Raw genomic sequence first — 27,760 nt, forward strand, 5'->3', positions numbered from 1 at the left:
GAGACTGAAAAGACTTTAAAAGAGCCACTGATGTCTACATCAACATGAGTATCTTGCTATGGCCTGTTATAGGCCCAATCAACTCCTCCACTGTAGAAGGCCATAATTCAGTGGAGATTCTGGAAGAGGTACAGGGAGTTAAAGAGTTCATTACATATAAGCTGCAAAGCCAAACCAGAAACTCCCATCATTTCCATCTAAGGACTATGTCATATTAGATGGCATTTCCAGTTGTGATCTTCATTTACATTGTCTTAGAGAAATGTAGGCAGTTGGTGGTACGCTTCCATAGAAGTCATTTGCCTAGTCTGACATACTCACTCCAACAAGTCTGCAACCCGCTTTAACAAAATCAAACAGCAAGTCTTGAAGTACAATGCAGATGATGCAGCAAAGAGGAATAAGGAAGTTTTTTGGAACTCAAAAACAGACGAGAAGCTTGTCTCTCTCAGGTCTCATGTTCTATGCATCAAGGCAGATTTTAAATGAAAAAAACAACACAAAATAAAACAGGTACTTGCCATACCTGCTAACCTTTAGTACAGTACTGGCTCCATCAGATAGCATGCTATTGGCCGTCAAAAAAAGGGGCATGCTCGACTGTGCTTGAAAGGCATCATGCACTCAATAAACTTGACATGCCTAGTGCTTTTCAGTCATGTAAATGGACGTGGTACAGAGAAAATCAGAAACTGCAGTCGGCAAGTCTAACATTTCGTGCAACTAGAAGTTGCGTAATGTGAGAACGGCTTAAAACCCCAAACAAAAACACAATGAACCGCCCTAGTATCTTCACCAAATGGCTACACAATGCCACCACAGTACAGTGTTGAAGATTGTACAGCAGCTATATCCAAATTGAGGATAATTGTACTTAGAATAGGCGTGAAGGAAATGAACATTAAACAGAGCAAAATGAGCCCGGAGATGACAAATGAGGAGGTACATTCAAATAACTGCCTCAAGGTACACCTAAGAGAAGCTGAAAGAAAGCTTTAGCAAAACAGATCCAAGATGAAATTTAAAGTGTTTGTAGTATAGCATGAGAATGTGAAACATATGCTCATGGCAGGTATTGAACAATGGAACGAATGGTGGAAGCCAGATGTAAAAAAATTAATTTAAGTCTGAAGACAGTTCTAGAAGGAAAAAATCTCATAATCGTGAAACTAACAAATACTAAACTCTGGTATTTCAGTGAAATGTGTGGGGATCAAAAGCTTTGCGGTATTAAAATCTTGAGGTATACGGAATTATTTGTTATATCACTGTGTATTTACACCATATGTTTGTTTACTTTCCCGCAGTGCTCCTGTTCTTATTCTGGTGTCTCTTTATGTTGACTGGCTGCCAAAATGACCCTCACCTTGGACTACTTGTAATATGCTTGGGAAGAGAAGGGAAAGAAAGCAAGTTATCCTTTTTCATCTAGTTCCTCTACTGTCTTATTCTTTAATTTAATAGAAAGATTACTGGCTGCAAGGCATCCGGCAATGAAATTGTATAATTGGTGATAAAACTATTTTTTTTATCTAAAAATCAAAAAATGTTTCCTAAAAGGCCAACTAATAAACTCTTTTTATTAGTTTTCAATTATGACCAGAAGAAGAACTAGAAGAACTAAGTGTTCTCACATCTTACATCCATAGAGACTGAGAAAGCACTTTTATAAGAGACTTGTTCAATAACTAAGGATCCACTTGGATTGAAATGTTTTTATTCTACAGTATAAGATAAGGAAATACGAGGTGTGAGAATTTTAATTCATAAAAACAATTGCATTGATAACCACTGAAGCAGCATTTAATGCTAAAGGGTTATCTATTTTGGTGGTATACACACCAAATATTTGACAGAAAATTCATGCATAAGGAAGTTGAATTAGTTCCCAGTATGAGCACACATTAACTTCCAGTGCCTGGAGACTTTAAATTTATATTAAATCCAGACTTCGATCCATTCTCTAAACTAAAATTTTAAAACTGCAGTGACAATTACACAGTTTATTAAGGATCACAATCTTTCTGACTCATGAAGTTTTTGGTTTCCAAATTTGAGAGAAAATTTTTTGTTTGCATCAATATATCAGTTACTTAACTACAGGTTTATTTTTTTTTAGTATCGATAATAATTTACCACCCACTAATAAAGCTTGCAAATACAAACCTATTGTTATATCTGATCACGCGCCTCTTATTTTGAATCTCAAATCATTATGCCCTATAAATCCATTTTACCACTGGTGACTTAATGCATTAATGCTAGCTGATGAGGACTTTATAAATTTCTTTTCAAAACCAACTGATATTTTCTTAGAGACCAATGCTTACCTAGAGATTTCTTTTGGAACATTCTGGTAAACACTGAGGGCAGTTTTTGGATATCAAATTATCCTTTATATCTAGAAATTAATCAGAGCTAAATACCAATATTTCTAGTACTGATCAGGAACTTCCTAGGTCAGCAAATGAGACAAAGGTTGGCTCTACAGTCAAAATGTAATTTTTTGACTATAAAAGAAAAAAAAAAAAACAAACTTATTTGTTAAGTCACATCACTATCAATATGAACATGGACAAAATGTAAAGTATTCGTATAGAGAGTATGAGGAGGGGTTCCAATCTTTGGATGCACAAAAAGCCCTTAATAGAGCTGAATAGGGATAGCTACATACCGTATACTCTAATTCCGGTTTGGACACGACATACCTGTGTGGATTAAATTACTTTATAGTAGAAAAGAATTCTGGACCTGTATCAATAACATGAATTTGTTCTATTTTAAATCAGAATACTGAATCAGACATGGGTGTCCATTGTCACCAATGCTGTTTGTAAGTGCTACTGAACCTCTTGTATAAAGAAGAAGTTAGAAATAAAAAGGATTATAATGGAAGGATTTGAAGAGAAAACCTCACTTTATGTTGACAATACTGTGCTATAGAATCAAAACCAATATTCTTGTACGCCATTACTACTAAACTTTAATTTTTCGGCATGTCAGACCAGGCTAGACAAACTTGCACTGACACAATCAGTGAAAAGTTAACACCTAGAAATAATTTTTACAATAAAATACAAAGATTTCTTTGGTAGGAGTATTACACAAACAAGAAATTAATAGATGGTCCTAACTCCAATTTACTTTAGCCAGGGAAATTAATACCATCAAAGCTCCTCTATACCCTATATACTTGAACACATTCTTTAAGAAATTAGACTCAATTGCAACATTATTTATATTGAACTCAAAACAATAACACACAAAAAAAAGAAAACACTACAGAGATCTAAAGCAGAGGGCATCATAGCACTAACTAACTTTCTGTTCTCTTACTGGGCTACAAATACTCATTCACTATTAGCAGAACTCAACAAATATACATGGTTAGCAATGGAAAGGAAATCCACTTGCAGATCTTCTTTGTATGCTCTGCTCTGTCCTCCAACCAACACTAATCATTGCAAATTTACCAAAACCCAGTGGTTCACCATTTACTAATATGAATCTAAGTAGGAAATAATTTAAGGCAGAGAAGCTCCTATCTGTTGCCTCTATAAATGACAATAAAATATTTCAGCCACCTATTCAGTTTATGAAATATGGTGAGATTTCTAAATTAATAATAAATTTGTAGAAAAAATGAATGATGAAAATGATGAAAAAAGATGAAAAAATTAATGTAACCTGTCTCATTCTCTCATCTTTTACCTTTATCTATCCCTGAGGTGATACTGCTTGGTGTGTATTAAGTCTCAGACAACATCTGTAGAGTTTATCAAGATTTTAAGAGACTTACTCCTTCATGATCTTTGGGACTGAAGGTGAAGGAATCATAATATCACTAACAATTTAACAACATTATTTAGAGTAATGCCAGACAGAATAAAAGTATGCTATGAAAAATCACACACTCCTTGTATGAAGACTTATTTTGTACAACTTAAAAGAATCCCATCCTGCCATCTTTAACTTGAGTGGGAAGGTGATGTCTTACATTATCTGAAATTGAAAAATTTAAATACACCTTACAAGGACCTATTCAGAATGTTCTCAGAGCTTGACAAGGGCTCATTTTTGTAATCTTACAAGACATATATGACTTGTTTATGCTCTTTTTTTATTGTACTTATTGTTTCATCTGATGCAAAGAAAGAAGCACTTTAAATTGGGCTCTCCTGCCATAAAGAGCTCTTGCTCAGGGAGGGGCTGAAAATGGGGTTTCATTAATTACTTTTGAGGCACACTATTACCATAGCCATGTCATTTTCATTTGCATGATTAAGATGTGCTGTTATAATGAGTTTGGATTAAGTGATTCAAAAAATTAAAAATGAGAGTGGCAACTGAAATATCCAGGCACAGGGGATCCCCAAAAACTGAACATGAAATCCATTTATCTATCACATTATTACAATGTTTTCCTCTAGGGGACTGGGCTGGAAATCAGCTAAATGCAAAGTGGTAAAACCACACGCCATGATGGCACTCAAGTAGCATTTTATAAAATATTTTTCTTTGAATTAACCCATTTTAAAGTGATTTAAAGTATTTTACCTGGCTTTAACCCCCAAAGGGGTCATCTTGTATGCATTCGTGTCACTCCCACCAATATTAATACAAGCTATAAAAAAAATAACCAAATATATTAAAAATAAAGTACCATTGTATCAGCTAGAATACATTGGCTCACATTATGAGATAAAACCAAGGAGGATTTATATCAGGTTGACATTTTTTAATATATATTTTTTCTTAAATATCATTTATCATCAGCCAGATGCAATTACTTTCAAAGAAAATGAAAAGCCCTTCTCAGTGTTTTTCAAGTTATTCATTTTCATTTGCTGAATATTTTACATTTAGCCCAGTTTTTGTTTCTGTACCAAGTCCATTAAATCACATTAAACAGCATCTGTATACAAACATAATGTAAACTTATTTTCCCTTGAATTAAGGGTAATAGACAAGGATGTTAATTGTCACTGTTTCTCTTTGACTTGGCTCTTACCATTGAACTGTGGACAAGTAAGAACTGCTGGAACAGACAGGACAAGGCCAAACAATACACTTTCAGATCTTATGAAATCTATACCTGTCTTTCCAGAAACTCTTTGTGAATATTGCAAAGTTTCAGAATGTAATGTTTACAAGGTTTTTTCTATTAATTTTCTATTTTTATTTTACTTAAAATTTATTTTATTATTTCTATTTTTAATTAGTTAGTAAATGAGCTGACATATTGAAATGTCTCGTTTAAAATAAACACAAAATCTTTTACTTACTTTGGAACTTGGATCACTCGCTGAATAAGTTCTTGCTAAAGTATAATTCAAACCACTACCAAGAGGATAAAATAGCATATTAAAACGCAGTATCTTAGGCAAGAAATATTTAACAATAAAAACTTAATTCAAATCTCAATCTTGACTACAACCGTTGAATGTGTATAATTTAAGAACCATTTTGGACAATCAATCTACCTTTCTTCACATCTGCATAGCCACTCTTTTGGGGGACGCATACCAACAGTACTGTATATTCAAGGTACGGAACAGAAGTCGTCTGTTTTACTTGCTTCTGCAACCTTTAACATGACACCAAGTTAATTTCCCTCAGTATACTGAATAAAGTAAATGGCATCTCAGAGTGCTCCCTTCTTCAGGTATTTACAGGCTTGCAATTTTGCTTTGGGGCATTTCCTTAGTTTAAAACAAATGCTAGCAAATACTCCATGTGAATAATGCTTAGAGCTTGACCTTTTTATTAAAGGCTCAATATATGAAACTTGTGGCTTGATCTAGTATAGCATATTTTTTTCATATGTCTCCACAGTGTTAAACTCATGTTTTATGAAACCCACGTACTTCAATTCATTGTCACAGGTGGGCCAGAAACCAGAAGGTGCAAGTCAGGTCTGAATCCTGGATAGGAAACAACTCTACCACAAGGCCCACTCACACACTGGCACAATTTAGATATATTGATTGTTCTAATCAATTGTATGTCTTTAGGATATCAGGGGAAAACCACAGATTCCTGAGAAAAACTCACAATATATGGGTAGAAAATGCAAACTATACACAGATGGCAAAAGGACATTGGATTTAAGCCCAGGACACTGGATTTGTAGGACATGAGCTCTAACCACTTGCCACCAAAGGAATTCCAATAGGAATTTGGTTCAGGGTACAAGGCTAAATTTACATAGGCAACACTAACTGCAAACCAATCACATATTGTAGTTTTTAAAGAACATGACTTTTAAGACTTTAAATTTAACATGCTAGTGTCAGCCACAATGCACTCCATGAAACTTCATTACTACTCTGTCAAAATGTAAACTTTTAGATTTTTTTGTAAAGTTTCTTAATTCTTTTGTAAATGGAAAATGAATATTACATATACTGACATTTATAAATCTGTTTACTTTAAGTAACTATAGCTTCCCCTGTGCACAGTCAATGATTAACTATTTAAAATGAAAGCCATTTGGCTACTTGAGTAAAATTGAAAACTGCACAAAGAGGTCAGAGAATACAATGTTTACACTTAATTAACAGGCTCACCCACTTCCTTATGACATAAAGGTACAGCTTAACTGACGTATTAACTGCATGTGCTCTAAAGCTTAGCCACTGGGCTTCTTAACCAAAGTAAAAGCTGGTGATGCCCCAAATGATAAGGATAAAAGAATTCAGTAAGAAAGAATGCTGCTTTTTTTTTTTTAATTAAGAGCAGGCAATACAAGATGCCAAACATTTTACAAATAGCAATTTGCTATTTTTGTTTTAGAATGTGGTGGCTCTGAGGCTAAGGATCTGCGCTGGTATCCCGAAGTTTGCCGGTTTGAATCCCCATCACTGCCAAAAGAGATCCTACTCTACTGGGCCCTTGAGCAAGGCCCTTAAACTTGAATTTCTCTGGGGGCGCTGTACAATGGCTCACCCTACGCTCTGACCCAAAGGGGTATGCAAAAACTAACAAGTTTCTAATACGAGAAATTAAGGTGAAATAAAGAACCAAAAAAAAAATGTAAAAATCCCAACCAAGATTAAAAAACAGGATGACAAATCTGTAATCCGGTTTAAAAATTACATAGAAAAAGAAACCACTCTCACAATAGTAACTAAATGCACAATTACTATAAAATAGGAACATGACTAACAGTAAATGGCAGAGGTCATTATTTCACAGCAGGTGAGAGATAAAACAATGACGCTGCCTCATCACCTTTTCCAATCCCGGACCACAGGCTTAAGTCAGAAACAATGAAGCCAAGGCAGAAATGCACATATTAAAAAAAAAAAAGGTCATGTGTGCACATTATTAGTGACATACCGGTGATTCAAACAAAACACTACTAGTTAATCAGTTCTTACTACCTTGTTTTTCCACATTTTGCTAGTATTATCCAGCAAGATAATGTTTTCATTTCACACTCCAAGCTGCTTGACACTTAACAACTCTGATATGAGCGTTACTGGTTTAAGATAAAAGACTGTTTCTTCCCAGCACTGCTCTTTCTCCAACATATACAAAGTGACCCTTGAAAGTAATTTTCAAAGAAAATTTTTACTCATTTCTTCACAACTTTTAGCTAAACAATTAAACTTAAGTGAAGCAAAATGAATTTAAATATTTTTATTTTGAGTGAAATAATGAGTTATCTCCTAAAAGTAATATAATTAACCTACAAGTGGCTAGTCTTGCCAAGAAGTTTTTCCAAAATATATTATCAAGCAGAGACAGATCATTAGAACTCAGTTTTTGATTGCTAGGTCCATTGCTGAGAACTCCTATACAGCAGATTTATTCAGTAAAAATCAAGCTGCATTATTTGGCTAGAAGCATTTGGTTTTATATATATGGACTCTCTACCACTTTGTAGTTGCCCCCAGTGAGAGGCGTTGAGCGGGTGTGGGCATACTTATTGCCCCCTGACTTGGAGCCTGTTCATTGGGGTTTACCCCGGTGGACGAGAGGGTAGCCTCCCTCCGCCTTCGGGTGGGGGACGGGCCCTAACCGTTCGTGCGTATGCGCCAAATGGCAGTTTGGAGTACCCACCCTTTTTGGAGTTCCTGGAGGGGGTGCTAGAGGGCATACCTTCTGGGGACTCCCTCGTACTGCTGGGAGACTTCAATGCTCACGTGGACAATAACAGTGAGACCTGAAAGGGTGTGACTGGGAGGAATGGTGATCTGCACCCAAGCGGTGTTTTTTTTATTGGACTTCTGTGCTTGTCACAGTTTGTCCATAACAAACGCCATGTTCAAGCATAGGGGTGTTGATATGTGCACTCGGCACCAGGACCTCCCTGGCGAGGTGTTCCAGGCACGTCCAACTGGGAGGAGGCCCCTGGGGAAGACCCAGGACATGCTGGAAGGACTAGGTCTCCCGGCTGGCCTGGGAACGCCTCGGGATTCCCTCGAAAGAACTAGGAGAAGTGGCCAGGGAGGGGGAAGTCTGGGCATAACATTTATTCTTTAAATGGTTTTCTGGAGAAAAAAAAAAACACTTGTGCACCAACACATATTTAATATTTGTAGGAAACATTGTTATAACAGGTATTTTTGACTATTTAAAAACTCCTTCTTAAACAATCATTCTGACTGACATTTTGAACAAGACCTCCAGATCACAGAGGATAAGTTCTGAATGCACAATTGAGAACATAACTAAAGTTCAAACAAGACAAAGCCGGCAATATACTCCCTTCTTACAAAATTCCTATATATACGGACCTGTTTATGTTCCATCTGTGCCCATAGAACTCTTTATATTGCCATTTAAGTCATGTGTACACATAATTTATTTTCCTCTATATAGAAAAATAATCCATTTAAGTCTTCATCAACATGTTCACACTGCAATAATCAAGAAACACTTTATATTGAAAGTGTAGTATTTTTAAAGTCATATTAACCACCATGAAACTCTGCTGTAATATTGTATCAATATGGAGAAAAATAAAGATTGAAAGTGACAGCCTTAGAGTTTGGCTTTAGACCATTAATCACTTTGAACTGAAAATGGCAGGAAGCTACCCATTTAGGCAGTTTGCTCTTAGTTGAATTGTATCACACTAGGAATGCCAGATGTTGTTGTTTGGTTATCTCTCTAATGCCAAGTAAAGATCCAGTGGCTTTTATCTACAAAATGCTAGTTTATCCAAAGATTTTCATTTTAAAATGGGGATGAACAATTTTAAATGGAGTCTTGCTATATGAAACTGTTAATAGGACTCCAATGAAAAAGTGGACAGTACTATGACTTGTGTGCTGCAAATGACATGTCTGACATTAAAAAGTCTGATTGTTGACAAAAGATGACACCAGAAGAAAGACAGTCTTTTAGATTTTATTCTCTTATGACAAGCCGAGTCAGTTTGTAAATGCTACTGACAAATCACACACAATTGTGAACAATGATGAATTTAAAATACTAAAAGCATGCTTGCTGTTCTCCTTTTTAGTGAATTAAGTTCTTCTAATCATATGCAGTATATAAATAAAGGAGAATATTTAACTACATTGCATTTACGGAGACTAAAAACTGCAACAATAAAAACACACACCCCTAACATTTTATTTATGCATTATTATTTATAGCTACTTGCTGTCTTTTGCTAGTCCTGTGCAGAATTATTAAATGTTCCTGAAGAAGAATTCTAAATTGCTAGAACTTGCAGTAAACAATATGGGACATTTCACATTAACTATATTAAAGACAAGTCTATAGGGTTTATGAAAATGGCTCCCTTTTACTTTGATTCTTGGGGTAGCAGGGAAAAGGTAAATTGAGACAACTTACTTTATGTAATGCTAGTCTACATTAAAGTTGAGCTCACTCATGTACTAGAAAAATGTACAAAACTAGAGAGAATGAAGCTCAGATTGAAACTTCCTGAAACAGTCAAGAGCTGGGAAGCTGCAGGGATAACTGCAACATCAGCATGCTCAGTTCTGTAAATGTCACTTGTTTCCTTTTTAACCCAAAAAGTGCACATTAAAAGAGGTGTACATTTCACTCTCTCTTATATAATTAAATGTAGATTATTTAGCATTACCTGAATTAAAATAAAAAGAAGTCTGACAGCTGAGAGAAGAATATTTAATTCATCAAGCTTATTTGCTTGGCTAATAGCTAACTTGTCTCAATATTTCATCTTTTAAAAAGTTGTCAATTTAGAAAGACATTTTGAGAACCATTGCGAATACTTTAAGGAAAATTACTTACTAATTTAATTTTAATTTATTTTCTGTGATAATAGCATACACCAACATTTCCTCTTTTTATTTTAAATCAGCAGTATTTACTTTCACGGGTGACCACTTAAAATTATGAGGAACAAGTATAGCAAGAAGTTTACTAGTATAAACACCATGTAGATGGGAGGAGCAATAAACAACTAAATATAACAATTAATGCCAATTTTCATAAAAAACACAATGAACAGACTCCGGCACATAAAATTCTATTTAAGAATATAATCAAGGTTAGTGCCAAGAACTGAATAACAGAGCCGTAAAAGGTGTCACATTAAAATGAAGCCTTCATATTAACTAGTCAAAAACAAAAAAGAACTCTTATTTCCAATTTAGCAATTCAATCAAAAAATCAAACAGAAGTAACCTTTTATTCCATAGAAAAAATAAGAAGGATCCAAAGAGAAAACAAAATTACCCCAACACTGATTGGTGTGAACTATGTTGCAAATGTATATGCAATTACTATACATATTTCACATTTTGTGACTACACCATCAAGCATGAACCCAATATGATCACCTATGAAGTGCATTGTGTTAAATATAAAAGTGTAAATAAGTGATGTTGACAATTCCAAAGATACAACTTTTACGTACAGTACAAACGTTTGTATTTTGCACATTGCAACTGATTGAACATCTTTTTTCTGCAAATAAATGAGTAAATAATCTAACACTCCACAGTAAGAAAAATAAAAATGCAACTTTTGTGATGCAAGCATTTTAAATGAGAAATAAGTCAATGATCTTAATAGTAGAATTACAAAGTTATGTTAGCTATTACAATTAATTACCAAAAACTGAAAAAGGACTTTCATTAGTAGATTTACTAAATAATGAATATAACTGAGGTGACTACAACCAAATGAAAGAAAGAAAAAAAGTTTGACTGCTATGGTTCATTCACAATTGCTGCCATTCATGAATTTTTTGGAATACAGCCCAGTTCACCAAGGTCAACTATAGAGGAAATTCCATGCCAAAATTAAAATGAAGGAATAAATAACTATTGAAATACATGTAGAATCGGCTATTTATTACTTGTACATGCATGTTATGTTTTTTCGCATTTGTAATGATATTTTCTATTTTACATTCCTATTTGAGAACATTTTAATCTCTAAGTTTACTGTAGTTCTCCTGTTACTTTTCAGTGTCTGGTACACATTCCACTTTGACAAAATCGCCTCTGTTTTATAGAGGCAATGAGCAGTATCAAGAATACCATTGATAAATGGAAAATGAGAAAAAGGTGAATGTGAACTATTTTATAGAACACATGAGTGCATTTGTTTTTATTCAATTTGAATTTGTATACTAATAAACAAATGCATTACTTGATAAAAGATTACAAACTGTACACTGAAATGTTATTTTCCATACTGAAGAACAAAACATTTACAAGTAATGAGCTCTTCAGTGAAATGAAAAAATATAAAATTGACATTTCTTTAAATCAGTTCTGCAAATTATGTCTAGTTTGGGAAGTCATGTAAAGATACAAAATGTAGCAAATAAGGGCCACCTCTTGGGATCATGATCAAGGTGTGGTGGCAGGAGTTGCTTGTACCAGGAACACCAAGAACTATAAAGTATGGTGGCTTAGGCTTCTAGTTACATTGTGTGGCAAACTGGTTTAAAGTGAGGGGCTAGAATGACAGCAATGCAAATCGGGATCGAAATAAGAACCCCAACCAGAACACGGACCATGGGAAACCCTTTAGCTGCCCAGGACCGTACCATGTTCTGGTCCACAGACTAAAAAAGAAGTTATGTATGAAGTGAACCACTATCAAAATGAAGGCTGTCACTCTTCTAATACACTAGTTTAAGTGACAAAGTGAAAGGTGAAGAGCTGCTGCAATACCATCTGGGTAGTTAGTACGAGCGTGTCATATATATGTAGCATAGTGTTACTGTCAAATAATGCAGAGTACGCGACACATGTTTCGCCCTAATTCTAGGTTCATCAAGCGTACGCACTCACGGCACCTCCTCTCGGGGATCGAACCTCGGACATCAGCGTCAGATGCGAAGCCACTTTACGTTGTGCCACGACGTGTGGATCATTTAATTGACAGCATGTAGATCAGGGTAATTACATTCATGGCACTCGTAGTCTGAATCACAATCTGATTGAATGAGTGGTTACCTAACAGGTAACGCTTGTGGTTGGTCTGCAAGTTGGCAAATAAACTGTCAAATAATGCAAAGAGTATGTGACACGTGTTTCGTCCTAATTCTGGGTTCATCAGGCATACACACTCACTGCACCCCCTCTCGGGGTTGTGTACTCTTTTGCATTATTTAACAGTAAAACTATGCAACATTTTATGATCTGCTTCTCGCAACTGAAGAGGGCACTGTGGCAGATGTTTGCCGACTTGCAGACCAACCACAAGCGTTACCTGGTAGGTAACCACCCATACAATCAGATTGTGATTCAGAATATGAATGCCATGAATATATATATATATATCTCCATCTCTCAACTGGGAACCCAATAGAATCAGGCTACAAATTCTAGGTTTTTTGAAATCCTTGAAATGATTTTGTTATTATGGCACTGATTTGTGCTTAAAATAGACCCTTTCGGCCGATGTAATGAATAGCTTCCTGTTTAAACGGGGCTGCGAGACGTGAACTCGGCTTTTCCGCACACCTCATTTAATTTTTTCAGGAAAACAAATTTTCAAAACAAACCGTATTTTACAACTCTAATCAGAGTCAGAGTAATAATTATGTTGGCGTGGTCATTTTAGATCCGAGATCAGCTAAAACTTAAACAATGACCATTGTTAATACCCAGCCGACATTACTCAGTTTGCCAATAGAGGTCAGAAGGACGGATGCCAAAACCGAACTGCCCAAAGATAGATTTCGACGTACCAAGCAAATGGCGATACATTCTAAATTACTTACTCTTCCGGAGCGGTCAAAGGGTTTAAGTCAGTCGATGATGTTAGTCCTGGAAAGTACGCCCCACCTAACCAACGTTCCAAAAACCAACCGAACTTACTGTTATCTGTTTGAACCAACACCGACTTACTATACTCGGCCGTCCAGCTGCGTCACTGAAGCATTCAAACATTCTTAGCCAATCATGCAATACTGCGTCCGCGTTTGCCACGTTATGTTCTAACTACAGAGGCAGAGACCCATTGCATGATTTTAACTTGTATTGAGTCGAGGTATTGACGTTAAATTCCATGTTTGATAGTTAAATAAATTTTAAAAATTATGAAAATAGGTCATTCAGCACAAAAAAAAAGTTTACCAACCCTATCAACCTAATTTCTCCAAAATAACACATCATTGAGTTTGAAGGTCCCTAAAGTCCTACTCTCTACCACACTACCGATCAATTTATTTCATGGGTCTATGATTCTACATCTGAAGAAAAACTTTCTAACATTTGTAAATACAGTATGTTGCCCTTAGGTTTCAACATTGACCGTTTCACCTCTTAATTTCCATCTGCTTAACATGAAAAGATTCGACTCCCTCAATCTTTCTCCACAGCGCATACTTCTCAGTCCTGGAATCCTGGAACTTCTATATCTTTTTTGTGGCTCGGAAACTGAAACTGTACACAGTACTCCAGATGAGTACACCATTCCACTATAAGTTGGGCAGGATCTCCTCTGAGCCATCTGTTTGGGGCAATGTTTAAATGTTAACCTCCTTTGATTTGTACTCTACACACTGTGCTATAATCTAATATTTTGATGGCCTTTGTAATAGCTTACGTGCACTATCTGAATGTTCACAGTGGCAAGTCCATTATGACCCCTATGTATCTTCAAGTTTCAGACTTCCCTTTGTGTATTCACATCTAACATTTTTCCTTCCTTCATGTAACACCTTACATTTGTTTACATTAAATTTAATCTGCCACAAATCTGTTCTAACCTACAGTATATTCTATCCAGGTTCCTCTGTAGTGATTTGGCTGATTCTAGTGTAGCTGTTCTTAGCAGCAGCCCCAGCACATGCCCATGAGGAGCTCCACTTTTAACATCACCCAATTCTGAAAAGGTTCCTTGCATCATAACCCTTTGCTTCCTGCATTTTAAATCATTTTGTGCCCATTTACGCACTACACAGAAACTTGTTTTAGTTTGATGTCCAACCTCTCATGTTGGACCTTAACATATGCCTTCTGAAAATCAATACATAAAAGCCTTCAGAAAGTCAAAATACCCCCCTGTTGCTCGCAGTAAGTAAGCCACACTTTTCCCAGACAGGAACAGAACAGAAGGTGTAAATTTTTATCCCTATTCATATCATATTCTTGTATACTGTAGCAGTTTGCATCAGAGATCACATTCAGAGGAGACCACAATGACAAATGACCAACTAACTGTACATATAGTTGTTCCCTGGTGCCAAGCCTTATATTCTAAAAGCTTCCAAATGTAGAATCACAAACAGTAAACAAAACAAAGTATAACTGTAATATTAAATTGATCTAATGCTAGAAAAGAAAATCTTACACTCTGTAATGTAAACCATAACTTCGAGTCTATAAGTAATTTGTAACTCTACCACAAGTACTCACATATCCATAAACTAACTGAATCTGCCATGCCCAGAGAACTCATGAAACAGTGATATACAATATACTTTGAAACCAAAATAAATAATTGTGTGTAAAGGCTATTCATCAAGAAAGCTTCTCCTGCATTCAGGGTTTAATAACTGGCCAAAGACCTTGTTCCAGTACTCTGGTATAGACCCTCTCAAAGAAGGTAAAGAATGTGAACTCTCAGTAAAGGAATATGTCTTATTCCAAACTACTTTAAAAGTGACCATCAACCCTCATAAGCTACTTTAACCATTAGAGTACCACGATATTCACCAATTTGAAAAACTCCGCCACTCCTACAGACTTGTTGTTGTGGATCTTTTCAACCAGTGCACTGATTTCAACCACAGAAACAGTCAAAGTCTCATCAGACACCTCCGACAATGAAAGGATGGAGCTCCTTGATGTGCGCCTTATGCAATAACCTACATCAAGTAAATGTACAATATTTTCTGAGATTTTACAATTGAGGAATAGTAATAGGAACGGTAAAGTAGTTATTTCAGGTAAAGAAGGCAGAATTGTTCAGGTAGTTACTTTAGGTAAGAAAGATGGATGTCCACATGCAAAAAAGAATTCACTGTACTCTGTACATGTGACACTGATGACTATACATCTATTAAATCAAAGTCAATAATTCCTCCAACTTAGAAATCTGGACAGTGCCCTGCCTATGCTATCCGATTCATCAAATGGTTTGCTGTCAAGTACATTCAAGAAGCATAGACCTCATGTAACAAACCTTTACCAAACTCCTTCTATATTAATCTATTGATGCTAGCGTTTTAACAGCTGCAACTTTCTTAGTCTGTCAGTACCCTTGATGAATCAGAAAATGCTAACAGTAATAATACAAAGATGCTTCTCACTTCTGGTAACTTTTCTAACTCTTGGTATCCACCACTGGATCTTGGGCATCATGACAGGCATCAACTGTATTTAACTCAAGGCTCATTTCCACTATCTGAGTCTTAAATATATCGATTGAGCTTTTATGTCCTCATTCTCCCTAAATGATGGACATGCTCCTCCATAGAAGTTCAACTGAATCTCACTAAAGACATCTGCTTAAAAATTCCAGAGAACATTTTCTACGCATTTCAGTTTTATTTGGCTTTCCAACAAACAAGGGTAATCAATTTACATCACAAAATCTCTAGTGCCAAAATATATAGCCTTGCAACAGAATGCTATAAAAAATGACAACACTGACTTTTCCCAGGTACTGTTAGGTGAAACCTCGAGTTCAAAGATAAAATGGCACAGAAATACAATTTCAATTGACATCATTTCAAGATTAGACAGGTTGTGCATTCAAATCAAGACCTTCATAAATTTCCCCACTTTTCAGAAAGCTGTAAAAACAATGATTGCTATCTGCCCATTGAAATGATTTTGCTTTTCAAATCTATTACCACAAAATGGTGACAATATGCAGGGCAGTTTCAAAAGGTTAAGACTTTTAAACGATTAAATAATGGGCCACGGCTGGGGAAACACAGTGCAGCAGGAAGCACGATACTGAAAATTTCATGATCCTAGAAGCCACTGCCCAAAAAATGTAAATGAACCAAAGGAAAATGAAAGAGTAACTGAATGTAGGCCAAGTTATCATTAAGAAATGTGAGGAATGAATTGGAGTAATTGTTATTGGAATGCAATTGTGCCATGTCCAGTCAATAAGGAGGTAATCATGAAGGGCTAGTGGCCCTTCCCATGTGATCCTACACTGTCTCTACACATCCGGGCATGGATGTTCATTTCACTTCAAGTTAGTTTCATACAGAAAACCAGTTTTTGATTTTAAACTTATCAGAAAGTATCAGTGCTATTTACAGATAGTTTTCAATAAAACAAAAGGCATTAACAATAGGTTTCAGAGCAAAATACAGTATATTTAATTTTTAAGATCACATTGTGCTTTGAGCACTGTATTAATAAAAACCAGGATTCAATAACCCAGGATACAAATACTACATATGTTTTGTTTTAAATTGTAAAAATCAAATACTATTTTAAATAGCAAAACATATGAGGATCATATTGCCAGGCTAACATTTACCAATATGACTGGTAGATGAGGCTGGAGGTTTGCATTTTACCCGCCGACAAGTCAAAAAAAGATAACACTTCTAGCAGATGCTCTTGGGAAGAGACCTGAAGCTAATTTTCCATAATGACACAACATGACTGCAACCCACTTCCTTTGAAACAGTGCACAATGCACTTTGTCCTCCAAGTGTGCTGTTGGCAATGTTTGGACTTGGGTTCATTTTCACACTTGTGCGACAATATTTAGGACTACGTGATTAAACTCCTTGCAATGGATCAAAAGCATAACTGGCAAACACAGAGTTGGGGATTTATATAGTGTATTTGAGGCACCTCCAAGAAGCTACTCTACTCTTTCAATGGTTCTTTTTTCATTAACCTGTAAATATTATCAAAGACAGGTGCTTTAGGTATAACTCACAGAGCATAGAAGAACAATATCTCATGAGTACTAGAAGGGAGGCCGATGCCAAAATGATTTCCAGATACATGACATGCTGCTGGTGAATGCATGACAATTGATGGAACAGACTGAAGTTCAAGTCAAAAAAGGACTAGCCTCTTACCTAAATGCAGCCCAAATAGCCTTCTTCCAGGTGCAGGGTTAATCACCTGTTCTTTCTACACAAAATCTGTCCATCACAGTAAAGTATACATACCTAATAACTGTTGATTTAGTAACATCAATCATTCACACTCCTTAATTGGCAAATTTAAACAGAACATAGATGAACATTACAAATAAAGGTGTATGGTGCAGCAGAAACCACCTACTGTAGATCAACATTTTTTCAGCATTTTGTCAACATCCAAAACCTAAGTTTGTATAAAATCACTCAAAGCCTGAATATTACAATGAAAATGCAAGCAGTAGAATATATACCACTAGGATACTATCTGTAATGCACATAAAATAAAAATCAAACATGAAGAATCAGATGATGAAGAGGAATCTTGTTTTTTGTATCTAACATCTGTTATCTTAAAAATGGCCAAGTGATATATACTTTCAACAAAATAAGTCAAGACCAAAACTGGAAAAGTAACCATTGTAGAAAGACTTACATAAAATACAGAATTGCCATATACCAAAAATACAGATGCTAGACCATTTTTTTTTTTTAATTATTTAAAAAGAAAAGTTTTTTTTACTTAAAGGTACAAATCACTTTACCACCAACACCTGCCAAAAGAGCATCCAGAACTATGAGTTGCTTTTCCCATTTAAACAATATCATTTTTAAAATTTATCTAAATATGTTTTTTACCCTCTGTCTAAACACTTCTGAATGGTAGACTCTAAAACAGGCTAAAAAGTTGTAACTGCTTACAAAAATGAAAAGTAAGCGTCATACCTCAAATTTGGAAGGTGAGGCAGACGAAAAAGAAGTTGTGAGCGCAACCATCGATGTAATTATATTTTAAGAATGTGGGAAATTTGCTTGTATTTCACAGTTCAACATTTACAATTTTGGTGCAATTCCAGCAAATAACATTTTTTAAATTTTCCGTCTTTCTTTTACAATTTAGTTTGAATAAAAAATGTGAAAAATGTTACCCTATGTATGAAGGTACCCAACTAAACTACCCAAAAAAACCTGTTGTATTGATGCCACTGTGTGGTTGTTACGAGAAAGAAATTCAGAACGTATCTGTATCTACTCTCTGTGTTTGTTTTTAATGAAAAATATTCACCCTGCTAATCCAAAAACAATATTATAAAATAAGTTCAAACTGCAAATGTTTAATTTGGTTTCAAAATAATATCTGTCTCACTCTCATTTCCTTTATTCTTCACTAAGGCCACTAATGTGGTAAAACAAAAAAAAAATCCCCAAGACAGTACCAGCAGTAGTTCCAAAAGCACTGTGATTGTAAATAAAGGCAGAAAATAGCCAATCATTACGGTGATAATTTGTGCCAAAATTAAAGTGCAATCCAACATGCTAACTAGAAAGAAAGGTAATGTTTGTGTGTGTGTGTGGTCTGTTTAATTTTGTCATGGTTTTATTGTTCTGTAATTTAAAAACAAATCAACCAAATGATTGATTGCTTTTCACTATAAGGTGTCTTTTCCATACCACTTTAACTCCTTCAGGGCTGATGTTGACTTTTGTCAAAAGGATGAGTGGACAATGGTAATCAACTGTAAACTGTGACAAAACCAACTGTTATGTTTTTGTTGGACTCTCGTTGCTAGAAGGAAAGTTAGTTTCATTGGTTTGACTGAGATTTCCTACGCTCGTGTGAGTAGTAAGGCGCAAACACTGGCAAAAATGGCACTGACATAATGGTGAGAGATCAAAGTAAATGCGTAAAGCAAAAATACTCTGTGGATGAAGTTTTGCCTATTCTCTCTGAACTGGACTATGACTTTTCAGACTCCAATTTTGATACAAGTGATCGAAAACAAATGTGAGGTTCCAGCTTCAGCTGACTGGTCCCCAGCTAATTGTGGTGCTGAACAGGTTCATGTAGCTGACATGCCTACGACAATGTTCACCAGGAGGACTGCCACTTAACAATGATAAGAGGTAGAGACCAGATTGCAATGCACAGCGACCAGTGAAGACAGCCTGGCAGCAAGCCTGACGCACATTCTTGGCAAACTGGCAGCCACAGCATGTAGCAACAGACGTTTTATGTTGATTTATGTGTGAAACCATTGCTTTTCAGAAACTACGGTATGTTGTTTGGAAAAAATATTCAGCCCTCAAAGAGTTAAAGTACAATACAAAAGCATACTGCATTGTAATTCATGTCCATTGATCATGTCAATTACTAAAACTCAATGAATTACACTTGGCCGCAGCTCAAGTACAGTATATTATGTTTTGATTTGAGGCTACGCCTTAATCATGTTAAAATTAACATGTAACCAAATGACCAATCAGAGTCAAAAGGTGGGGCAAGGTTCTTCAACAGTTAGGGTATCAGGAATTCCACTTTTAAACATTTCAGTGTTCTGGTGGCAGACATAAGATTTATCACTATTGAATGTGACGTAATTGGTGAAAAGTATGCTTTAGGTCTTGGTGAAAAAATGTCACTCTTACGTTAAACTATATATAAAAAAATATTTTAAGCATGTTAAAATAAGCTATGCGGTTACATTTTCAAAGTGTGGGTTGTTAGCGGTTTTAACTAAATTCTGAATATATTGAAACATTTGTTAGCATCACGGAGCTTGGTTTATTTGTAGCTTTTTATTTATACTTTCTATGAAAACTCAATATACTACATATTTTTCCCATCTTATGACACAAAAGGAAATGAAATTGGCATTTACGACACCAGCTTCCACCCATTCAATGAAAAGGGAGATCTGCCTTATCAATTCCCTGTTTTGACTTCTTTGGCTCTTAATTGTACAAACTAGTGATTGGAATGCCTCTTGCCCCAAATGTTGATGCCCCTTTAAGTGCCCCCTTGGGTCAATTAATCTCATTTAATTTTGGCACAATTAAAGTACGGTCTCAAATCAAAATGTAATATACTCAAGCGGCTGCTAACCAGAATGCAATACATTTATTTTGCTTTTAATTATGACATGTGAGCTATGGGCATAAATGAAAATGCAATAGTTAAGGTTTTTTTACATACTAAACTGGCACAAAAATTGCATGTCATTATTAAAAGCAATCTATCATTTGGTTGAAATCTTTTTAATTATGATAAGATAAAACTGTGCCAAAATGAAAAGCACCACATGCATATACATTACATTTCAATGTAGTTAACACATTGGATTGCTTATAATTTCAGCACAAATAACCATTCATAAATCATCACTAGGAAAAATATCAACTGAAATTCACTTTCAGATTTATGGAATGTTTGCAGGGCAAGGGCACAACAATGCTGGTCTTGACTGATCCATCCAGGTAGGATCAGTGGTGTCCGTGGGTTTTTAGAGGTTGCAGTGTTTGTTAGGCTTGAATTCCTTATATAAAGCTATCAAATAAATTATAAATCTGCACTAGGACACCATGCTTCTCACATGACTGCATGAGGAGCTTGCTTACTATTACATGCTCTTTTGTAGTGTACTAGTGTCCCATTTGAGTGAATGTGCTGCCCTATTTTAATCACTACTGTATAATAATAATAATGGTACATTTTTTTTCCAGAGAGAGGAAAAATGAAAAAACAAATTATATAACAGATCTTCAACCTGTGTATTGGTTTGTCAATATTGGTAGCATTCCAATTAAACTCTTGCCTTTCATATGGACTTGAGTTTTCTCTTGTAAGGAGTTCTGACAGTTTGGGAATGCTCACAATAACTGCTAACTAAAGGTTGAATTCTGAGGAAAGGATCATTCTCTCTTATGTGGTCCTCTATTAAGTTTGAGCAACTAAAGCTCTTTAGTCGGAACACAGACTAACAACTGTACCAAGCAAGATAAGAAAGAGATAAGTCAGACTGCAGGAGAAGCCTCTTGAAATGTACCTCATTCAAGTCAACAGGAACAGTACATTTGTGAAGTCACGTACAACTTGACAGCATACATTTGTTCATAGCAACAAGAACCTGAAGTGTCTTACCTATAAACTCTAAGCTGTTATGTTCTGTGAGGGGCATCTGTGCAGTCCAATGCTGTGGCTTATTAAAAATGATCAGGTGTGTATAGCATTGCTTAAATATTATTTGGTCTATTTGAAAATGTTTGCCTTCAGAAAGAGAGTTTTAAGTTCAGATTTATATAGAGTATTGCTGCACTTGGAAATATATAACAGTAAAAATAGTCTTTATACTGCAACACTGAATACAGTCAATGAAACATTCATAACCGTGCATCTCAGCACACACCTTTCTGTGATGAGCAAGACCAGAAGCTGCTGGGAAATGCTGTTTAGAAGTCTGTTGTTTCCCCTCCCACAAAGACAACCACTCAGATACCAAAATGAATATCTCCTTTAGCAGCAAGTGAAATATGAGAACACTTCATACCTTCAGGGTAATGCAGGACTTAAAGGTGTCAGTTTCTGTTAAATCCTTAAGCTGCTAAATTTAACATTTGCTTTATCAGATGCTATTCGGCCACATACATCTGTAGACTAGCATTTTTGAAAGTTTACCCATATCAGTACAGTATATATAAGGTAACAGTACCTCAGCAAAAGTGAACACTGCTACCCACATAAATCCCTACCGAGCATTCTTAATTATTTCCATCCTTGCTTGCTAATTGTTAGCAGGTGAACATGAAATACAACCAAGATAGGTTGCTGAAGTCTTGAGTATCTAAATCATATACGTAAGGGGCAAAGATTTAACGGATTGTGAATCTAAATAAAAAACTATATTGGTTCAAAACTGAAATCTTTACCATCCTGACTTAATACACATATTGGTTTGCTAAATTTTAAGAACATCATATCTACTAGGCCACAATGCCATAAGCATTAGCACAGTGCATTCTGGAAAAACAAATGCTGCTAAATTATCTAAAGTGATAAAATTGCTGCATGCATAAACACGGCTAGATTTAAAATTAAATGTTTTAACATAACATGAACATAAATTGCTGACCAGTGAGCACCCTCTTCATTTTTATACTAAAACCTGGTAATTTACATCTGATCAAATGTACTGAAATGAATAAGAAATAAGTGAAATCTGCTGGGCAATATAATAAGAGACTTATAAAAATCTGCTTAGAACTGAATTATAATAGTTTAGGCTCAGAGTCAAGTTTGAGAATATTATGCTAATATTAAGTAAAGTAAAAACATTAACAAAAGTTCATTTATGAATGCCATTAATTAAAATAAAAATTAACTAACAAATTTGTAAATCATTGGCAACTTATGAAAGTATCGCTTTTGCAAAGTTTTTTGGTTTAAACAACATACAATGCACATATCTGAATCTTCAATACAATAATTTCTGAAAGAAGTGCACAAACTATTTTTAGAAAATACCAGATGGGGCATTACATGAGGAAAGTCCCTTTACCACAATTCAATAAACGCTTCGATAAAGGAAGTAGCAGCATGGAATCAAGAGTAATATTAATTTTAAGTAAATGTCTAAAACAACTGTGTAGCAATTATCTTTACATGGCTAAAGTGAGGCTGTGCTTTCCCTCTGTTCACACTGTCACAACTCATAGTTACAGTGTCATTTCATCTGGTTACCCTAAATTGTCCTGGCCCGTACGTGAATATGTCTTGTGAATGCCCGGCATCTCAGCCAGACAGGGCCGTCACCCTCTACCCAACTCTCTTCTTACAACTTTGAAGTAAAATAAAAATGGATAGATACACAACTAGCAAACTAAATATTAGTAATACATTGTGCTGTCTCCTCAAAACTCTGGGATGCTGGGATTGAAGCCCAGGTCTGGTCACTGCCTAGAGTCCGCACATTTTCTCAGCATCCAGGTGGAATTTCTTCAGGTACTCTAGTGTTTATTAACTGGTGACTTTTATTTGGTCCTGCTTCAATAAATGAAACCCTACAATGCACTGGCACCACTTCATCCACAGTTGGTCTATGATTTGAGCTTCACGATGTCAAGGAAATCTCTACTTTTCTGGAACAATTAACTATATTTAAGTGGATCTAAAAATAGGTGGACAGACAGAAGCACAGTCCTATCTGGCGAGTACCAACTCCAAAGTTACACTTTCACAATCTGCAATTATGTAAGTTTTTGTCATTAAATCAACCTGTGGAACATACTGAAACACTAGGAGTAACCTCATTAACTTCACCGATAATAAACCTTAGAAAGGAGTACCGCGGGTAGTGAAAATAAAGCGATTTAAATAATGTGCCAAAATTATTAAGAACCTCAGATGCCTTTAAAAATTAACTAATTTCTCTTCTGAGTCTCACTGCTCTACACACTCAGAACAAATTGATTCTACGAATTTTACTATATGAAAACAAATGACACACTGGAGAAAATAAAGACAAAGTAACATGTTTTAAATGACAAATATCAGTAATGGATCAAAACAAGCAGACTCTCCTTTTTTATACAATAATCTACCTGAAAAACTACTAGGACTAAAGCTGTCATACTTAAACACTGCCCCACAAAAATACATGCATGTCTGTCACTCTGTCATCTTGTGATTGCATACTATACGTGAACGGAATTTAAAGAGCAAGCTAAAAAGAGGAGGTCTGAAAGAACAATGAAATAATTTTAAAAATGTATGATATGTCACTAAAGGAATCTATAGAGAGTTGCTTAAAATGAGGAATGCTGAAAGAAAAAAGGACAGTGAAATCATTGTTAAAATGTACTATATGTCACATAAGGAAACTACAGAGTGTTAGGCATAAGGAGCAGAGAGAGGAAAAAAGAATACACAATATATCACTAAAAGAAATTATGGATTCTAGAGTGTATATATTTGTTATAAATTTGCAAGCTACAAACTCCATAGTAAACCTGCTTGAAACAGTGAGGAAAAGGAACCCACAATAACTCCCTTCATGCTATGTGGATTAAACAGAGGCTAAAGCATTGGGTGCATACAGTTCAGTACACCTAGCCCACCAGCACTAATTCTGTATTAAAAAATGTTTACATCTCCACTGGTTCTGCACTTATAAATTGCTACGAAACAGTATTCACTACTGAAAAGGCCCCATATAATGCGAGCTTTGATTGCTTTATGAAACTCCCAACTGACACTGCCACAATGCGCTTCAGCTGTATATACATTCTAAAATATAAAACTCTTATCATACCTTTCTTCATCCCCATCAATGGGAAGCTGAATTCTTAATACTGATGGAAGGTTGTTAACAGGGGTGGCTGCAGACTGATTCTCTGGAACTGGAGGCTTCGGAGGCTCTTTCCCAGAAATAACAGGAGGCTGAGGTAGGACATCAGACATCCTTCTGTTCTCATCTGCTTGACTGACTGCAGGCTGAGACTGGGCCTGAAACTGGACAAAGTTAGTCTGGGGAAGGTTGGGTACAATATTTGTTACGTTCTGCATGATCTGTCCCCCAGTCTGTGATGATAATGTTGTACTCCTAGGAGACTGTGACTGACTGGGAAGCGATGATTGTCCTGTTGTTGAGGGAACATTTGGCATTGTAGCTGGAGTGCTGGACACACTGGGCACTACAGCAGGCACACTACTAGACCCACTTGTCATACCAATAGTGGGCACTATGGCAGGCACATTTTGGATAGCAGCAACAACGGGGTGAGGACCGCTGGGCACTCCTGAAACTTGACTGCTTCCACCCACCCCTGGAGGCTGGAGTTGACTCATAGGCTGAGGCTGCTGTTGTGCAACTACAGACACAGCTCCTACACCTTGCTGTACCACACCTCCTCCTTGTTGCTGCAAGACACACAGAGCAGGAGCTGATGTGCCCTGGATGACTCCAGCAACTTGGCCTGCTGAATCACCTGGCTGAGTCTGCAGACCTAACAGTTGAGCTCCAGGGGCAGCAGGTGTTATCACTGGTGAAGAACCATGGATAACAGATTGGCCCACTGGAAGACTAGAAACTTGAAGAGTCTGAGCAGTTGATCCTTGCACATTTTGCTGGGCTTGCTGAATGATAGGCAGATGCTGCAGATAATCCGACTGTGTACTTGGTACCAAAGTAGTTTGTGTTGGCAACAGATGAACAGGGGGAACTTGCGAAGGTTGACCCTGAAAAGGAAACTGTTGTGGCTGAGTCACTGGTGCAACACTGGCGGGCTTCTGTATTGTTGGCTGTTGTGAAGGCATGACTATGCCAGGCGGCTGTGATGGCACATTCTGCGACTGAATACTTATCCCACTGTGTACTTGGGGCAAGAGAGTTTGTGGTGCTGATGGTTGTGTAGTGACCTGTGTCTGCACCGGAGGAACAAGCATTTGTTGGCTGGGTAGAGTTAGTGGGGGATACACTTGTGGCTGAAAACAACCATGTGCCACAGACCCGCCCACACTTGGTTGTCCTATGCTGTAGGTTTGTTGCTGAGATGACGGAGTGGTCCCCTCAGACTGATGCAACTGGGAGGCAGCAATAAATAAACTGTCACCTGTAGCATCAGGTCCTTGCATTGAATGTGCTGAGGGGGCCACTATAGAGCCACCAGTGGCACCCAACCCACTGTCTCTGTCTGTATTATGATCCAAAACATTAGCATTTCGAATACTATCCACAGTCCTGGTGATAACTGATCCCTCTGAATCTCTTTCATAAAATTCCATACAAGTCCATCTGCCTCTTCTGAAAGGCTCGCCTGTACCATGATCAAGTTTAATGACCCTGAAACGTGAACTGCAAGTTGTAGCAGCAACGGCAGGAGGAACCTGGGAAGCGGTAGCAGGCCCAGAGGACATGGTCGAGGCGATGGGCTGCAACACTCCTGATTGAGCAGTGGGAGGTTGGGGCTGGCCACCTCCCGATATGACTGCCGAAACCTGGACAATATTAGCGGCGACGGAGTGACCTGTCAAAAGGACACTTCTTGGAGAAAAAGTCCCATTGGGAGGTGCGGTTCCTACCGTCCCCAGCTGCCCATCCTGAGGTATAAGCAAGGTGGTGACCTCGGTCTCCGCCACGTTATTTAAAGTTTCTTCAGACGAACTCCTCTCACAGACCTCCTCGGGCTCGAAATCTGTAGCCCGAGAAACATCAAAGATTTCCGATGAGACGTCCTCAGTCCGCGATTCGTCCGGATCATCCAGACTCTCGGTTTCGTCCGTTATGCTACTAGCTGCCACTTGGGCTTGGGTGACACTTGTAATCTGGAAACAGCTCTTTTTTTTAGTCGGCATCTTAGACATATTGAGCACTGGGAAAGATATCACCCCCTCCCCTTTTCTCCTCTTGTTAACTTTACAATTGATCAAAAATCAAAGGTGGGGGGGAGGGAAACCGATTTCACAGTTTACTGCCGCCAGCAAAGCGACCATACAACATCTTTGAGTTGCTTCCCTCCTGTTGCTTCTCTACGATTTCAGTGCCCATACATATCAGCATATATACAGTTCCAACTTTTATCGACCCCGTTTGCTGCCGTACCTTGTCTCTGCGACTTTTAACTTCCTTTCTCCTCTACTTCCAGCCGGCCTGCTCTGTCAGCTGATCGCCCGGCTCCCAAGTTGTCAGCAGGCCGCTGTCGCAGATAAAGATGCCCGGTCGCTAAGGATACTCGAGTCTGAGGCGGGTCGAGTCCAATCCAGTTGGTTTGCCTTTTTAAACACTTTTTCTCCGCTCTACCTTGGGATCAGTACGTAAGACATCCTGTCGAGAAAAGTACAGACTCAGCTCCGTCCGGCCAATATGATCATCGATGCCTTATCTCCGGCGTGGTATGTAAAAAGTAGCCAACACTGTAACACACAATTCTCCTGGAACACTTCACTAAGCCTTTAGTATGTCCCTTTTGCGCGAACTCCAGAGAAGTGAAATTCACAAACTGCCTACCTCCCTTCCTTCCCCTCTCGCTCACTCGCGCACACTCTCTCTCTCTCTCTCTCTCTCTCACTCACTCACTCACTCACTCACACTTACTTACTAACTCGACAAGATGGCTAAGCGAAAACTCCGCACGGCACTCTGGGAAAAGTCGAACGCCGCACTGCACGGCCATGCTCGGAAAACGCCAACGGCTAATCCCCACCCACTTCCTGTTTCTCAGCCAATAAGATTGTCTAGGAAAAGAGGTCTCTAATTTAAAAGTCGTGCTTTATGACGTCAAGTGCCTCTGGCCCCACCCTCCTTCTCAACCTGTTCCTTGCGCAGGCCTGAAAGTCTCAACTGACTCATTCTGTATCACTGCTTAGCAAAGAATATTCAGGAATCTGTAGGCTGCCTTAATAACTATTGTGTATTAGTGTAATGATTTTTATATTTTTACTGTGAGAAA

General features: G+C 37.1%; 1 protein-coding gene across 2 annotated transcripts in view; it reads right to left on the bottom strand.

Moving 5' to 3' along the window:
- The window catches only part of tsc22d2 (TSC22 domain family 2), a 73,645-nt gene extending 46,164 nt beyond the window's left edge, over nt 1-27,481 (bottom strand). The window contains exon 1 of one of the 2 annotated variants that reach the window (XM_039758045.1): nt 24,625-27,481. In XM_039758045.1, coding sequence (XP_039613979.1) covers nt 24,625-26,675 — 2,051 coding nt within the window. In that variant the 5' untranslated portion in view covers nt 26,676-27,481. The remainder of the gene's footprint in view (nt 1-24,624) is intronic. The other variant, XM_039758049.1, reaches the window with a different exon arrangement.
- Nucleotides 27,482-27,760: the final 279 nt, after the last annotated feature.

Source organism: Polypterus senegalus, chromosome 1, assembly GCF_016835505.1.
Source record: "Polypterus senegalus isolate Bchr_013 chromosome 1, ASM1683550v1, whole genome shotgun sequence".
In the NCBI taxonomy this organism is placed as follows: domain Eukaryota; kingdom Metazoa; phylum Chordata; class Cladistia; order Polypteriformes; family Polypteridae; genus Polypterus; species Polypterus senegalus.